At 38.0% G+C, this 16,188-nt stretch overlaps 4 protein-coding genes across 6 annotated transcripts; 2 read left to right on the top strand and 2 right to left on the bottom strand.

Moving 5' to 3' along the window:
- Window positions 1-2,991: 2,991 nt before the first annotated feature.
- LOC108112638 (DDB1- and CUL4-associated factor 7) lies at window positions 2,992-6,461 on the top strand. Its single transcript, XM_017222753.2, has 6 exons — window positions 2,992-3,156; window positions 3,364-3,742; window positions 3,806-3,998; window positions 4,535-4,994; window positions 5,059-5,240; window positions 5,305-6,461. Exons 3-6 carry the CDS (start codon window positions 3,808-3,810, stop codon window positions 5,501-5,503), a joined length of 1,032 nt encoding a protein of 343 aa, XP_017078242.1. The 5' UTR covers window positions 2,992-3,156; window positions 3,364-3,742; window positions 3,806-3,807; the 3' UTR covers window positions 5,504-6,461.
- Window positions 6,462-6,783: 322 nt separating this feature from the next.
- On the bottom strand, window positions 6,784-10,821 carry LOC108112654 (protein tilB). Its single transcript, XM_017222788.1, has 4 exons — window positions 10,329-10,821; window positions 9,427-10,273; window positions 9,157-9,369; window positions 6,784-7,278 (listed from the first exon to the last, which is right to left on the bottom strand). The coding sequence occupies exons 1-4, from the start codon at window positions 10,336-10,338 to the stop codon at window positions 7,167-7,169; spliced, it is 1,182 nt and encodes a 393-aa protein (XP_017078277.1). The 5' UTR covers window positions 10,339-10,821; the 3' UTR covers window positions 6,784-7,166.
- A 128-nt stretch (window positions 10,822-10,949) lies between these two features.
- On the top strand, window positions 10,950-12,612 carry LOC108112646. 2 transcript variants are annotated; one of them, XM_017222776.2, is made up of 2 exons: window positions 10,950-11,773; window positions 11,835-11,981. In XM_017222776.2, exons 1-2 carry the CDS (start codon window positions 11,070-11,072, stop codon window positions 11,863-11,865), a joined length of 735 nt encoding a protein of 244 aa, XP_017078265.2. In that variant the 5' UTR covers window positions 10,950-11,069; the 3' UTR covers window positions 11,866-11,981. The 2 variants fall into 2 exon arrangements, with proteins under 2 accessions (XP_017078265.2, XP_017078254.1); XM_017222765.1 differs by lacking the exon at window positions 11,835-11,981 and adding an exon at window positions 12,182-12,612 and having other exon boundaries at window positions 10,955-11,773.
- A 158-nt stretch (window positions 12,613-12,770) lies between these two features.
- LOC108112625 (solute carrier family 35 member E1 homolog) lies at window positions 12,771-15,846 on the bottom strand. Of its 2 annotated transcripts, XM_017222739.1 has the most exons (5): window positions 15,566-15,614; window positions 15,300-15,480; window positions 14,789-14,997; window positions 14,596-14,721; window positions 12,771-13,792 (listed from the first exon to the last, which is right to left on the bottom strand). In XM_017222739.1, exons 3-5 carry the CDS (start codon window positions 14,984-14,986, stop codon window positions 13,334-13,336), a joined length of 783 nt encoding a protein of 260 aa, XP_017078228.1. In that variant the 5' UTR covers window positions 14,987-14,997; window positions 15,300-15,480; window positions 15,566-15,614; the 3' UTR covers window positions 12,771-13,333. The 2 variants fall into 2 exon arrangements, with proteins under 2 accessions (XP_017078228.1, XP_017078220.1); XM_017222731.1 differs by having other exon boundaries at window positions 15,300-15,846.
- Window positions 15,847-16,188: the final 342 nt, after the last annotated feature.

Genomic DNA, 16,188 nt, shown 5'->3' with positions numbered 1-16,188 from the left:
GCTAAACTTAATAAAAACTGTACATATTCGTATATCTTGCATGTTCCTATCTTATCTCTCACACTTTGGGATGACTTCTATTTTTTCGTTTGATTAGTTTAACAATACTTAACAAGAGGAAATGCTATAGTCGACTGCCGCGACTATAAGATACCCCTTACTGTTTTTAACAATTTTAAAATATTCATTGTGCTAGTGGAAATTCCCAAAGCGCCACCTATTGTCGGAGAAAATATGTTGATTAACTGATAGTGACGTCAAAAACCATGTGAAGCCTTATAACATAAATTTATTCAAAAATAGAAAAATTAAGTTCCGATTTGCAAAACCTTTGGTAATCGATAGAAATTGACAAATACAAAGTCAAACGAAGACATACACTATAATATTATGGACGCCACAGTTTTCCGCGGTTTGAGGGAGTTAGAGTGGGCGTGGCTAGATGAAAACTAGGGCCAAATTGCAGTGGCAAATTCTAAATACGTATTCTTAACCAGCTGTTATAGTTTCCGAGATTTTTGCATTTTTGGTTCTTCGGGTTTTGTGGGCGTTAAAGTGGGCGTGGCTTGATCGGAAAAACATTTCGCATAAGGGGGATCATAAATGCTTATATGTTTAATCCGAACTTTATAGCACTTATAGTTACCGAGATATCAGATTTTTTACAAAATGCGAACACCGTGTTTTGAGCTTGGTGGGCGTAAGAGTAGGTGTGGCTAGTACCACCATAAGATCCACCGGCATCCCAAGATTATACGTACTGAATTTCAACTTTCTAGCTTTAATAGTTCCTGAGTTTTAGCGATTTTAGTTTTTCGTGTTTTGTGTGCGTTAGAATGGGCGTGGCAGGATGCGGAATTAAACTTGCGCTGTGTATGGAACTCAAGAACTTTCATGCTTAATCTCAACTTTGTATCTGTTATAGTTCCTGAGATCTCAGCCTTCATACGAACGGACGGACGGTCGGACGGACGGACGGAAAGACGGACATGGCTCAATCGACTTCGCTATTGAACCTGATCAAGAATATATATACTTTATAGGGTCGGAAATGATTCCTTCTATCTGTTACATACTTTTCAACAAATCTAGTATACCCTTTTACTCTACGAGTAACGGGTATAAAAATAAATAAAATGTTACCTTTTGTGGCTTGTTCTTCGAGAACACTCTTTTAATGAATATCTTGGGACTGATGTGATGTACATATGTGTGTCTTTTATGACAAATCCCAAATATTTTTTTTTTAATTTTATTTATAAGTCAAAAATAGTGGACCAGTAGGATATATGTGAAATCAGGGCTTACTTGTATATCTTAATATTTTCAAAATTTGATGCACATTATTAATTTATTAATAAATGTTTACTGAGCTTTGTTTAAAGTGCGTGGTTTTTAAAAAAAACACTATTGCTAGGAACATAAAAGCATTTTTAACGTCAGAAAACGAGGTTATCATAGCTCTTTATTTATAAATTTGAAAAAGTCATGTTCTCAGCACATTCGTATTTTTTTAAAACGACCTACGATAGCTGTTTGTGCAGAATCACGGGTGCGCTTGGATAAGGCAGCAGCCGATTCTTAAATCGATCCTTTTGAATGAGCGAAAAAATGGATTCTTTATTTAGGGAATCGATGCATCAACAAGTTTGGTCACCGAGAAAAAAAATTAAGTAAACGAAAAAATTATTTTAAAGTTATATACCTCAAGTAACCTAATAAAAATGTATCACTTCCAGAATCAGTGTGTGTCATTGTTGAGGGAAAAAAATGAGAGATGGATATTTCCAAATAAATAATGTAGATTGTTGTTCGCGCTGGATGCAGTCACCGACCGCAGAGCGTCCTTGAAAACCAAAAACCTAACCTTGTACTCACAAATAAAAGCTTATGGGTTTTAAATGAATAAACAGAAACATTGATCGGAAAAATTTTTTTAACGAATTTTACTTTTGTTTGCAGCTGTAAATTTGGTGTTTTCCATTGAACGAAAAGGGACAGAAGACATTCCTTCTTTTGATATAAGTGTTTTGGGTGTCTGCGCAATAGAGTAGTTGGTGCGCAAGAGCACATTCGAAATGAGCAGTGTAAGACACCCACCCTTATTTTAGGGTGCCGATCACACTCTAAGTGCCGAAAATGCACAAATGATTTGGGTGCACTTATTGTTTGGGTGTACCCTTGCCGTTCTTTGGTAGAATTGTTTACAGCTCTACAGCATCGTCATCCAAAACAGTTTTGATTGCCTAAAAATTAAATTACATGTGCATAGTAAAACCGTTAAAAGATCACTAAGTGATTTTCTGTTATCAAGATATCGATATAAAAATTTGTTTTGAGGAATGTCAATGTCTTGGCTAGATTTGGTGTGACCTTTCATGTGTTATAAAAAATATTCAAGTAATTTTAAATTTTGTAAAAAGTTGTAATGGACTTTGGTTATAATTTTTGGAGACATTGAATTATTTAAATATATTAAATTCCATATATATCAATAGAAAATTACCGTTTGAATCGTTATTCTTATTTATAAGGTTTGAGTCACGGGAAAAAATTTAAATTGGTCGTGGCTTGTAACCTATTGGTTTTTATTCTGTAGTGGTTGCATTCTCATTAACTTGGAACACCTACTATAGCACGATATTGAAAAAATTAAATTATTAAAAAATTTAAAAGCTCTCGTTTCAGAAGTTCCCCAAGCTATATATATACCGTGTACGTTAGTACAATATTTGTGAGTTAATTTGATTTTTAACCTCCTAGTATGAGGAAAAACAGGTTGATCCACTGAAAATCTTATTTAATAAAAATGTACTGAGCTCAATGACACTTCCTGACAAGAAGCTTGAATTGATATATAATTAATATAATAATATAAATGAATGATAATATAAATATGATAATATAAACTTAAATCGAATAATAATTATTTGAATCACGTTATTCCTAAAAATCAAATACAAATATCGATACTATCGAAATCCTGTCGATGACCTTATAGCTACCACCTCTAGTTTTTGTGTAAAAAAGGGAGATTTTCACGAAAAAAGAAAAGAACATTTTAAGAGATTTTTTGGACACGAATTCTGCTCAACGCATTACTTGTGCCCCAGCAAATTGTATTGTCTTTCAACGGAATAGATACTTCTAACACAGGTTGCGAATGAAAACGCCGCACAAACAAATTGTCGCGTCGCATTACGTTTCAGTGTTGCCAACTTTTTTGGTGTGCCGGGAACACTTCCATTTCCAGGCAAAACACGGACTCATTGTGGCCAACATGTCCATACCGTTAAATTGATTCTGCACGCCCCGTTGAATGGGTAAAGTCCATACATTGATACTTCGTCCTGTATTCTCTAGATTTTAAATTGGCCGGGAAAGAGCCGGCGAGCGCAAGGACTTCAACCAGAAATCGGCGGAGCTGGCAACATTGCCAGGGCACAAAATGAAATGAATTTCGGAATAAAGGCAAAGTCATAGGAAAAGCCAGGCGGTAAAGTGTGCAAATGCGAGTGGCAAGCGAATACCTTTATTTCCCACTTCATGACGTTTTGTTGAGTTGTTTGCTGCTCTGAGTGATCATTATCAATCATCATCATCATTATCGTCAACCGAGGTCGTCGTCATTCAGCTAGCCACCCTCTACCACCCACCAGCTAGACGGCCTTTAAGGATCTCAGCAGCACCTCCTCATACAAATCTTGATTTTCGTCTTAGTCTATCTCATCAAAAAGTTCAGGTGGGTTTTTGATCCCTATTCCTTTATTTATATTCTTATAGAGCTTATTTTTAAAATCTATAGTTATGTCCTCTACCGCCGGCAAGCGTAAGGAGATCTATAAGTATCTCGCTCCTTGGCCACTGTATTCCATGAACTGGAGTGTCCGGCCGGACAAGCGATTCCGGCTTGCATTAGGCAGCTTCATCGAGGAGTACAACAACAAGGTGCAAATCATCAGCTTGGACGAGGATACCAGCGAATTTAGTGCAAAGAGGTAAGCTAAGTAAACAATTTAGTCTAATGTTTTGTGTTGATCTTTTATCCCGTTATACATTCTATATTATCCACATCGAAAATTTTAATTAAATCTTTTAAAAGTACATCATACTGCTCTGGAGTCATTAAAATACTACTTTTAAAACAATAAATATTGTATCTCCACGGTATCTTGTAGAAGCTTTCTTCATAGTATCATTTAAGATACCTGATGGCTATTCCCATAATCTTTCGCAATCCGTTTTCTGTATTTATTGCTCAAAAATTGCAAAACTTATTGATATCTTATGGATATGCACATTTTGCCATTTAAAAATTATTGTTGATTTTTATTTACATTCTAAATTTCCAGTTAAATATAATTATCTCTTGAGCAAAAAATAACTTAATTGCCGAATACCTAAAAATATATGTATTTGTCAGTTGATTACTATTCCAAATTATAACTTTCTTTTAACACAATGTATAAAACCAGCAAATTTATATTAATGAGTTTGAAAAATTTCATATTCCTTCCTATAATATTTTCACCAGCACCTTTGACCATCCATATCCGACTACCAAGATCATGTGGATTCCGGACTCTAAGGGCGTCTATCCGGATCTATTGGCCACCAGCGGCGACTATCTACGGGTCTGGCGTGCCGGCGAACCGGACACGCGGCTTGAATGCGTTCTTAACAATAACAAGAATAGCGACTTCTGCGCTCCACTTACATCCTTTGATTGGAACGAAGTAGATCCCAATCTGGTGGGCACCTCCTCGATAGACACCACCTGCACTATATGGGGACTGGAGACCGGTCAGCCGCACGCTCGCGTTTATGTGGCCGGACATGTAAAAACGCAATTAATTGCCCACGACAAGGAGGTCTACGACATTGCCTTTTCGCGTGCGGGCGGCGGACGGGACATGTTTGCCTCGGTGGGAGCGGACGGATCGGTGCGCATGTTTGATCTGCGGCATCTGGAGCACTCTACTATTATCTATGAGGTGGGTAGACTGCAAGCTTAGAGCAATGATTATCCATTTATTTATTTAACCATGCTACTATCAGGATCCTGCTCATACTGCGCTGTTGCGCTTGGCCTGGAACAAACAGGACCCAAACTATTTAGCCACCGTTGCCATGGACTCGTGCGAAGTTATCATTTTAGATGTTCGTGTTCCTTGTACACCCGTTGCAAGACTGAGCAACCACAGAGCGTGCGTCAACGGTATTGCGTGGGCGCCGCATAGGCAAGTTTCTCTTAATATTTAACTCATTCCATCACAACTATTTTTTTTGTATTTCGTCTTTTAGTTCCTGTCACATCTGCACTGCCGGTGATGATCACCAAGCACTGATCTGGGATATACAACAAATGCCACGTGCAATCGAGGATCCAATTTTAGCCTATACAGCTGCCGAGGGCGAAGTCAATCAGATCCAGTGGGGGGCGACCCAGCCTGACTGGATTGCAATTTGCTACAACAAAGCGTGCGAGATCCTGCGGGTCTAAGAGTAAATTTTTGGGTCTCGTTTGTGGCAAAAGCACCTGGCTGCAATTGCTGAACAACGCACAGTCACCAAAAAACAAAAAGAAAAAGTTTGAAAAACACACCACCCATAAAAACACTCATTTTGCTGTTGGTAATTTGGAGGCTGAGAAGCAGAAAGGAGTGATCTTGAGTTGAATCTGTTCTGTCAACACGCTTCCGATGTTTGTTTTACTTGTCTCTGTCGAAAAGATGGAGAAATAGCTTGGGAAAAGAGGGAGAAGAATAACGGAAAGCGAAGGGGACGGAGCATGTATTTGAGAATTCGTAGATTAGTTGATCATACAAGTATATAAGTCAAGTCTATAAGGTATAACCGAAATATGTATTTCTAATTGTAGTTTTTTTTCACACTTGACAAAACCCCCACCCCCACAAACACCAATCAATTTTAGGCGCTTTATCTTATTTTACTTTCGAATATACAAATCCAAGTGGAATAGAGCAAAACAAGACAAAAACTTGTAAGCAGAAAAATCAATGTCCTACCTCGTTTTTTAACCATGTTTTTGAGTCTGGCCAAAACGGCAACAGCAGCAGCCACATCAATACACTGACAGAAGGGGGCGAAAATAAATAAGTCAGCTTTTTGAAATATTTTTACTTTGTTTAACTTTTGTATGAAAACCAAAAACCGATAACCAACAAAAACAAAAGCAAAACCGTGGATTTAAAGGAATGCAAAACAAACAAAATACGAAATAAATAGGCGAAAACACTTACTTATATTACAGAATAAATTCGTAAAAACGAAAAAAAAAACTGCACACAACACAGCTAAAGTACTATACTATTAAAAAATACAAACTAAAAGCAAAAACAAATACCGAAATATATGAGCGAGAGAGAATACAAGATTGTTGCTATACCCATTTAACAAACGAACGAAATAAAAACAAACTACGATAATTTCAGATAAAACAGGACCCTTCATTAATAATCTCAAATCCCAACCACATCTCACTCTCCACAGCACAAAAGCGACTTTTCCAGAGAAACTCGAAACATTTTTTACGTATCTTGTAATTTTTAGCAATTTCACATTACCGATAGCAGTACCAATAATCTGATCATGTGTTGTAAATAAAGCATGAAAGGGAACTTTTTAACGAAAAACTAACAATCAGAAGCCGTAAAACTTTTGAACAAGACTTAGGCCCTGAATTTGTATAGCCATTTAACAGGCCACTTAACCCAAATTAAAATACTCCGTTTGCCACAGCAAAAATTAAAACGAATCTCATACATAATCCTTTTTTGTATTTAATACGTTTATACCCATAGATCAGACAATTTTGTTGATTATGGTTTCAGCAAAGAACATAATCGGTAAGTTACGACGTACTCTAGTTTCATTCTTTTTGTTTTTCTTTTTATTGCATAGTCCGTTTTACGTTATATGGGCATTATAGCTACATTTATATATGTAATATACATATATGTATACAAACACACATGCAAGCGCGTATATATAAATATCTGACCAGGCTGATGAGGTTACCAGAAAGCTAATTGATTGAAGAATGGATTACCAAAACCAAACAAAGAAACGAAACGAACGATGAGTTGAAGAAAAACCGAAACAGACAAATATTTAAATAAATAATTTTTCAATAATGATCTTTCTTATATTAAATCGGGAACATCGCTGGGTGGAAAAATGTTGCTGATGTCCACGATTCCTCGGAGTTTGTCCTCTAGATTTCCGACAATTTTTCCGGCATCAGACGGGGCAAGACTACAAAGAAGAGGTACGAGGTGTGTTCAAAAAGTAAGGTGACTTTTCAAATTTCGCGGGCAACATATTTTCGATTATCGTTTTTTTTGTTTTGTTATATTGGTACACTCTTCCCTAACATCTGTACCAAGTTTCAATGGAACATCCTCTTTTGTTTGGTTGTGAGAGGCGTAAAGTTACAAGTTGTTTTGCGAGCTCGGCGATTTTTTTGCTTTTTTCGGTCTTGGCTCGTCTGGGCTCTTCCATTGGGACGATTGGGCTTTGGTTTCGATATCATAACCATATACCCATGATTCGTCACCAGTTATGACCCTTTTGAGTAAATCTGGGTCGTCGTTGACGTCATTCAACAGCTCTTGAGCGATGCTCATGCGACGGTTCTTTTGGTCAAAATTCAGCAATTTCGGAACAAACTTCGCTGACACACGACTCATACCCAAAACGTTTGAAAAAAATTTCATGGCACGAGCCAAGCGATATACCGACATCTTCAGCAACTTCTCTGATAGTGATTCGACGATTTTCCAAAACAATTTTCGTCACTGCTTGAACGTTTTCATCAGTTGTTGACGTGCTTGGGCGTCCAGAGCGAGGCTGGTCATTGGCATCTTCCCGGCCATCTTGGAAGAGTTTGTACCACTTGTACACATTTTTTTTACTCAGAACAGTTTCACCGTATGCCACTGTCAACATTTCAAGTGTTTCAGAGCACTTAATTTTATTTTTTACACAAAATTTGATGCAAATCCTTTGATCCATATTTTTCGATAGCAAAAAATCGCCGAGCTCGCAAAACAACTTGTAACTTTACGCCTCTCACAACCAAACAAAAGAGGATGTTTCATTGAAACTTGGTACAGATGTTAGGGAAGAGTGTACCAATATAACAAAACAAAAAAAACGATAATCGAAAATATGTTGCCCGCGAAATTTGAAAAGTCACCTTACTTTTTGAACACACCTCGTATATTATAATTACAATTTAAAAATCGTTTGGAAAATTTGGAAATGAATGTATTTATATTCATTTTCATTTATCAGAAGAGCTCGTTTATTAACCCCGTTACTTGTAGAGTAAAAGGATATACTAGATTTGTTGAAAAGTATGTAACAGATAGAAGGAAGCGTTTCCGACCCTATAAAGTATATATATTCTTGATCAGGATAAATATCCGTATGAACGCTGAGATCTCAGGAACTAAAGCAGATACAAAGTTGAGATTAAGCATGAAGATTCTTGAGGTCCCGGGACAGCGCAAGTTTATTTCAGCATTATGCCACGCCCACTATGACGCCCAGAAATCGCGAAAAATTAAAATCGCTAACATTTCGGGAACTATTAGAGTCCGTCCGTCCGTCCGTCCGTATGAAGGCTGAGATCTCAGGAACTATAACAGATACAAAGTTTAACTAAAATCGCTTAAATCTTGAAAACTATTAGAGCTAGAAAGTTGAAATTCAGTATGTATAAACTTTGGATGCCAGCGCATCTTTTAGTTGTACTATTATCTGGCCACACCCACCCATACGCCTACCAAGTTCAAAAGACGGTTTTCGCACGGACATTTTCAAGAAAACCTGATCTCTCGGTAACTATAAGTAATAGAAAGTTCAGATTCAGCATGTAGATTTTTATGATGCCCCAAATGTGAATTGTTTTTTTTCCATCTAGCCACGCCCATCCTAACGCCCACAAAAAAAGAAATTTAGGTTATAAGTCCTCACATGGGCAGTGACATCACTGTCAGTTACTCGACAGGTGGCGCTTGGGTAATTTCCACTAGCAAAATGAATATTTTAAAATTGTGTAAAACAGTAACGGGTATCTTATAGTCGCGGCACTCGACTATAGCGTTTCCTCTTGTTTTTCATACTCGCCTTTTCGCTGAACCTTTCTTATAAATTAGCAGTTCGTTCACATTTAGCTTCTTAAGCTTGATCATAAGGTGACCTGTAATCTGAGAACGCTGTATGGTGGACTGATCCGGCTTGACTTCCTCATAGTAGGTTATCTGAAAGATCTTTTTCTTAACAGTGACCCTAGTGTAAATGGGCTGAACATTCACGTCAATTAGAGAGGTATCCAGATGTCTAAGAAATATTGAATATATATAATTGTGTTTATAAACGATATTGTTTCATCCAAACTTATAGACTTCCAGTTGCAGTAAGTAATAATCGGCCTCGTCCTGAAAGTTAAAGGGCAGCTTGCCCTGGTTTAGATTGTAGGGTCTGCCGCATGGAGCGAAAAGACTGCGATCCCGTTTTGGAGGATCGAGCTGAGACTTGGTTTCATTACGCTCTCGGCCCAATCGATGTTGCCGGGCAATCTCCATGCGAATTTCTGGACAGTGCTCGCTTTTCGCCTGCCAGAAGGCTTTGATTCGTTCCTCTTCGTCCTCGATTCTCGCACAATGTTCCGCCAAGGTGGACTGCTGCTGCCCCACTCTGATTCGCTGTTCATCTCTTTCAATGGCCTGATCCGCCTGCTTTTTGACGATTATGGCCCGGTTCTTGGGTAATGATCTCAATGCTTGGAGGCGTTCCGAAAGTGTAACCTCTACGCAATCCAAGCTATTCAGTTGTGGTAATGTGGCAATCACATAATCCCTGTAGTGAGGGTAGTCCACGCAGGGATTTCCAATGAGTACCAGTTCACGGAGATTATGGTTGTCACATAGCGACTCCAAGCTGGTTAGTTCTCCTATGAAGTTCAGAGTAAGATCTAGTTTGGTCAGCGACTCGCAGCCCTCCAGGTTCTCAACTCTTTCAATATTATTGATGGCCACATTTAAATACTCCAACCGCTTCAGTTTGTGCAAGTTCTCCAGGCGGGCAATCAAATTAGATTGAAGGAGCAGAATCTTCAGGTCGCGACACCAGTTCTGAATATGGTCTATGACCTCGATGTCCTCCTGGTGCAAGGAGATTTCCTCCAGAATGCTGATTAGACGCTCATTGTGTTCAGACTTTTTGCGAACTAGTTTTTCGGTAACTACGGGTAGTACGGATTAAAATCAGGTAATATTTTTAAAAATTAAACTACTTACTGAGCACCATAATGACGACTGTGTGGTGTAAAAGATAATAATATATGGCAAATAGAGTAAGGCAACTCCGTTGCTAAGTACCTTCCTTTTTATTGTTATTGTTTTTTGTTTGGGTTTTCTAGTTTATATAATCTTCAAAGAATTTTTGTACATATGTATGTATGTGTGTTTTCTTAGTTTACTAGATTTGTAATATGCGTACATAAAATATTGATCGGCTTTATTAACTGTGAACTCTACTCTATCAAGTGGAGATATACATATGTATGTAGATATGTACATATGTTCATATTCATGTATATAGAACACGTAATTCTTAACATTCAATCATTATTTTACTAACAACTTAAACTTTTCTGCCTGTTATAAGTTATATCGATCTTTAAGAAATGTTTTGTCTCCTAATTTCCTTAACAAATTCCTCTATGAAAGTAAATTTTATAATTACATTACAGATAACACTCCTAAATCTATTTCGTCTACAATGACAAAAATTTGCAGCGGCCCTGCTTTGTTACCGTAATACAGTGAATTTCGCCCCTGGGCGAACGAGAGAAATCTAATCAGCTGAATTTGAATTAAGTAGTTGAACAAGTGAATTAATAACGGCGTACTTACTGCGGCCAGTTCGCCAGTCATTAGTCGGCGGGCATACAGAAAGTACATACAATATAAGTTGACACAGATAAAATTGACGAATACATACATACATATGTACATACATATACATATAGTCTGACCATGGGCCTTGATAAGGACAGTGATATTTTGCGGCCACTTACCGGCGGTGAAGTGGATGAACTGCTCGATCTCTATAAAGTTAAATATGGTGTAAAGAATTTCCATTACCTGCTGCTGTATAACCAGCGAAAGTGGGATTGTCAGCTGGATGAGGCTAATATACAGCGCGATGATCCAAGCTATATATCCCTCAGAAAGCAATTCTTCACTCACCGAAGTGGGGACTTCCGGGTGTGGGGAACCTATGTAAGCCTGCATCGGGACATCGTGCAGAGCGTCTCCTTCTTCAGCTGGCAAACTGATGGAGCTACGGAGATGTGGGAGTGCTTGGAGGAAACACAGCTCATCGAGTGGACACAGGGCGCCTTGCTGACCAACGTGGATCTAGAGTTTTGTGACCGGGTCAAAGAGTTGGCCATCAAACGGGGTGTCACCTCCATTCAACCGCGTCAGTGCTTCGGAATGGTTTTGCCGCATGATAGAGCGATAAGTGCGGAAGTTCCAGAGCTTCTTGCAGAGTTCGACATTCGGAATCTGAGGGACGAGGATGCAGCCATAGTGCACGAAACATGGCCTAATAAGACCGAGGGCTCACTCACTTACCTCCGGGCGCTAATCCGATTCAATAAATCCCTGGGAGTATGCAGAAGCGACACTGGAGAATTAATTGCATGGATCTTTCAGAACGACTTCTCCGGGCTGGGGTGCGTACACATTAAATATAATATTTAAATATTTTTTAACTTAAGGACGTGTCTGTTTTAGTTTTGGTCAAAAAGGAAGTGTTTTTTTTTAATGTTCAGGCTCAAATGAATTAAGACGAGATAATCGAGTTTTAACATCTATTATGTAAAGGTTTGGAACTAATAATTAAACATAATGTCTTTTTGAGTACTCAAAAAATGTTTGACCGTTTTTCTCTTGGTGCATTAAGATGTAATTATTATTTTAATATAAGAACAATACTTTTATTTACCTTTTCTATATTTCAGTTCCAATGATTTAAAATTGAATTCATAAAAAAATTAATATTGTAAAATAAGTCTTAATTCAGGCTTATGTAATTACTTAAAAATGTGGACCTGAAAATAATAAATTTTTTCCGATTTTAGCATGCTTAAAGTGTTGGCCAAGGCGGAGAGAAGGGGACTGGGTGGCCTCTTGGCAGCAGCGATGACCCGAAGAATTGCGCGGGGTGAGGATGTCACCCTTACTGCTTGGATTGTATCCTCTAACTGGCGGTCGGAAGCTCTTCTCAAGAGAATAGGGTACCAAAAGGAGCTAGTCAACGAGTGGATTAAGCTGGTGCCCAATCCCCCGTGATCGGGTCATTCACCAGCGGACTGGTGACGGTTGTGGATATTTCTTAGGATAGTTGGATATACCACAAACAGGTTAGGTCAATAAGCAAACAAGGTGATTTGAATTTGATATGCCTACATATGTATGTACATGGACAACCGTTTTATTTTGGCATTTAACATGCACTCTTGCTTTCCGAATACACTTTAGGTCTTAATAAAATTCAAAAACAAACGTGAAACTAGCGGGCCGGAGGGAATGTGGAAATCGGGGACTTGAACTACCTATTATACACTCGTCTCCTAAACGATACCAAAAATACATTTAATTTACAGCGTTGCTTTGCATTCTGGGACATACGTACATATATTACGCACTTCTGACTCAACCAGCGCAAAATTAAAATTTTATATTTTCGACTTTATTTACAAAAGGATGTCGCGCGCTTACATATTTTGTACACTTTGTGTAAAAAGTTACTTTTTTCTTATCGCAAAAATTATATGAAAATCTTGCCGAACATTAGGTGAGGTTTATAAAATATTTAAAAAAATTACGTTTTTTGTTAAAGACACTTCTGCAGTTAATTTAGTTTACATACTAATCATTAGCCATAATATTTTTGAACATTCTCCACCTCGACATCTTTTTAAATTTCAAAGTAATTAAACAAGGAAACTTATAGCTCAGTGACACATGAAGTTAATTATTATGAAACAGAAACCTTCGAGTAGTTACAATCTGCATTTGTTAAATAAGATTGAAAATCTTAAGAAAACTCTGCTTCTTCCTAAGCTTATTGAATTTAGAGTTGTGCCACTTTAGTCAAACGTATTCAATATAAATATAAATATTCATGTATAAAGAGAGAAAAAGGGAGAAAACGGAAACAAGGTGCTGTTGCTCACGGAATAAAAACTATTCACTTAAACCGCCTATTAAATACATTTGCTAACTAAAAACTAAACAAAGAGCAGGCGCGTTGCTGTCCCGCTTGGCATTCCGCTGCCGTTAGCTAGCAGACTGTTTCCGGTTGTCCTGTGCAACCCATTGGATAGTTTTCCGTTGACAGATCCCCGGTAATATGGATCCGTTTGCTGTTCCAGCGGCGAGTACTTAACATTGCTTTTCTGTGACAGCGGCAATGCCAGTTGCTCCCGGCTTCGCGTAATCTGTTTAGCGCGATTGTAGCATAGCACACCGACAATCGCCAGCGCCATGCCGAGGCAATTGACCCACGTAACTGGATTTCCCAGGATTAGAAGTGACACTGCGATCACAAAGATCCGCTTCGATGCACTGGCCACAGCATAAGTAAGTGGAGTGACCAGTGACAAGACGCTGAAAGCAATGATGTTTTGCAGCCAATTTAGGACGCCGTCGGCGAAAAGCAAAGCAATCACCCGGTAGTCTACGTTTTTCTGTAAAGGGGAAAGTTCGGTTACTTAAATAGAATTAGCGTGAATTTAAAAAAACAATAGTATTAATCATTTCAAATTTTGCTGGAGCTTTCATTTGTTTTCTTTGATGGATTTTTCAGGTTAGCTAATGCTAGGTAACGGTAATTAATTTGATTACCTTGAATATTAAATCTTACCTTTCTTTCTCTGTTTATTTGGCACATATAATATGTATAAAAATTAAAGTTGGTTCAAAAATAAGAAAACTTTCCAATCGTACGAAATACATTTTGTTACTTTGATAAAAGATCAATGGGTTCTAAAGGAATAAATGATTCAAGAAAACTCCACTAAAAGTTTTATAGAGAAAGCTGATGGTTTTTTGAATTCAGGTTTGCTGTAAATCATTACAATGTTAATAGGCATAAGTTTTAGTTAAAAGTAACTTGCACAAGTGCTTAGATCTCATTTACTAATTTCAGAACCAAAAATAGGCACGCTTTTCTATTTTTTTCTACAGTGCTTTTAATGTGCTCTAAGTTATTAAAATGAGCTAGGTAAACAGAAACACAAACACAAGTGTTCCTAGACATCTGCGAATAATAAAAAAAAAAATAATTTAAAAATGTCACGAAGTTAAGACAGCAGAATTTCTGGCCTGGTTTATTTTCGAACTGAATGATATGTTGTGTCAAGTAGGTAATGGCTCAATTTGAAGAAATAACCTAATCAAAAAAACGGATTTGGTGGTTCTGTTTTGTTCTGTACTTTTAACTAGTGTCTAAAACTAGTGATAAGACTGTATCCAGTTCGACCATACTTACAATGGCTGAGTGGCGGAATACAGCAAAGCTGTCAATGTACAACCAGAGGGGCAGGAAAATGAGCAGCGACAGCTTTCCGAGTAAATGCAGCAGCCGTAAATGATGTATGTTAGTGTCCTTCAGCACCTGTTGATTGAAATACACACAAACAATTAAACAAAGACTTTAGCCACAGACAAAACTAAAACTAAACCTTTTTGGAAAATATGTTTTGCATAGAGAAGCCCATTGTGGAGATTAGGGCGCTGATCAGGCCCATCATGTCGAATGAGATCTCTGTCACGGTGGCAATGCCTACACCCGTAATAATGGGCAGCAGGCTTAGGTATACAAGCGTGGGGTGTTTTTCGCCAAAAAAGAGGCGAGTCAGGACGACGGTGAATAGTGGCATTGTGGCTTTAACTGAAAGATAAATAAAATAAGCATCGGCTTTACATTTTACTTCACAGGAAAAGTAATACACTTTTGTATAAAAGTACATTTATAATAAATTACACATAAATTTGTATTTTGATATCTATTTACGATTAAAAAACTGCAAGGCTATATAAATGATATTAGAAATATTTCGATGTAAGAAGCTTTTATCGTTAAAACAATAATACGTTTTAACTAAAATTTCAGTAAAAACGGTCTTTATCTTATATCAGATATATACTGCTGACGTGTTGGGGAATCGCCACTTTGGCGGGCATATTACTTACCTGTGTGCGCGTATGAAACTGGCACCTTCCAAAGAGAGATGTGCGAAGTGACGGAGGCCAAGAGCTTGCCCAGCGCCAGGGGAACTATTAGGCGGTAGTAGTAGGAGCGCGGTATGTCCTTGTACTTTCGAATGCGCCACAGGTTAAAGAAGGGCCCGCTGTACAGGGTGATGCTGCACAGCTGCACCAGAGTCACAGTCATCGGGAAGGGAAACTCGTTCAGAACCATCTTGCCGATCACGTTGTTGCTAGAGGAGATCACGTACCAGAAGAGACACATCAGCAGCACCACGGCTATGTGCCTTGATCCCGTTCGTTTACCACCCAGCATTTTTCGGCCGAGACCGTCCCCTCTGGTTCAAGTCCGACGGCTGAGATCAAAGGCCGAATCCCTAACTCGTGGTACTGGCCTGCTACCTGTGGTATATACAAACTCTCCGGTGCACGGAACTTATTGCATTGCGCCTGGTGTGATTTTAAATCGTCGATTAAAACGTCGTCTTATTTTGTTTTGTACGTGTACTAGGGATGCAAGTATTGCAAGAATTACTTTATCGATAGTAGCGATGGATATGGACAGCCGATATTATCGCGATACATATTGATAGATTACCAATCATTTCGTTATCTTTTCAGGCATTATTTATTTGAATGATTAAGCTGAATACAATTTACAAAAGTTATTTATAAGCAAAAAAGGAGATTTTGCGAAGTAGTTTTTGCTGTCACGGGAAGATTTACAAGTCTTCTAATCTAAAAGTCTCCTCCCCCTAAAAGGCAAACGCTAAATTACAGAACAGGAACATTATGGTAAATCATTGATTTTGTGATTTTGTTTTATATGTTTTCGAAAAAAAACGTTAAATATTTAAAGTAAAAAATCAAACTT

Source organism: Drosophila eugracilis, unplaced genomic scaffold (genome assembly GCF_018153835.1).
Source record: "Drosophila eugracilis isolate 14026-0451.02 unplaced genomic scaffold, ASM1815383v1 contig_1963, whole genome shotgun sequence".
Lineage (NCBI taxonomy): Eukaryota > Metazoa > Arthropoda > Insecta > Diptera > Drosophilidae > Drosophila > Drosophila eugracilis.
The sequence above is the reverse complement of the archived record's forward strand: the minus strand, read 5'-3'. Positions and strand labels throughout refer to the sequence as shown.

Bases quoted from the DNA above. Each gene is read 5' to 3' on its own strand.
- LOC108112646 (XM_017222765.1), top strand. From the start codon at position 11,070: ATGGGCCTTGATAAGGACAGTGATATTTTGCGGCCACTTACCGGCGGT. The intron at 11,774-12,181 runs GTGCGTACACAT...TTCCGATTTTAG, and splicing joins AACGACTTCTCCGGGCTGGG to CATGCTTAAAGTGTTGGCCA.
- LOC108112625 (XM_017222731.1), bottom strand. From the start codon at position 15,630: ATGCTGGGTGGTAAACGAACGGGATCAAGGCACATAGCCGTGGTGCTG. The intron at 14,998-15,299 runs GTAAGTAATATG...TTTATCTTTCAG, and splicing joins AGTTTCATACGCGCACACAG to TTAAAGCCACAATGCCACTA. The intron at 13,793-14,595 runs GTAAGTATGGTC...TCCCCTTTACAG, and splicing joins TATTCCGCCACTCAGCCATT to AAAAACGTAGACTACCGGGT.
- LOC108112638 (XM_017222753.2), top strand. From the start codon at position 3,808: ATGTCCTCTACCGCCGGCAAGCGTAAGGAGATCTATAAGTATCTCGCT. The intron at 3,999-4,534 runs GTAAGCTAAGTA...TATTTTCACCAG, and splicing joins AGCGAATTTAGTGCAAAGAG to CACCTTTGACCATCCATATC. The intron at 4,995-5,058 runs GTGGGTAGACTG...TGCTACTATCAG, and splicing joins ACTCTACTATTATCTATGAG to GATCCTGCTCATACTGCGCT.
- LOC108112654 (XM_017222788.1), bottom strand. The intron at 9,370-9,426 runs GTTTGGATGAAA...AATATTTCTTAG, and splicing joins CTGCAACTGGAAGTCTATAA to ACATCTGGATACCTCTCTAA. The intron at 7,279-9,156 runs GCGAGTATGAAA...TCTTCTTTGTAG, and splicing joins AAGAAAGGTTCAGCGAAAAG to TCTTGCCCCGTCTGATGCCG.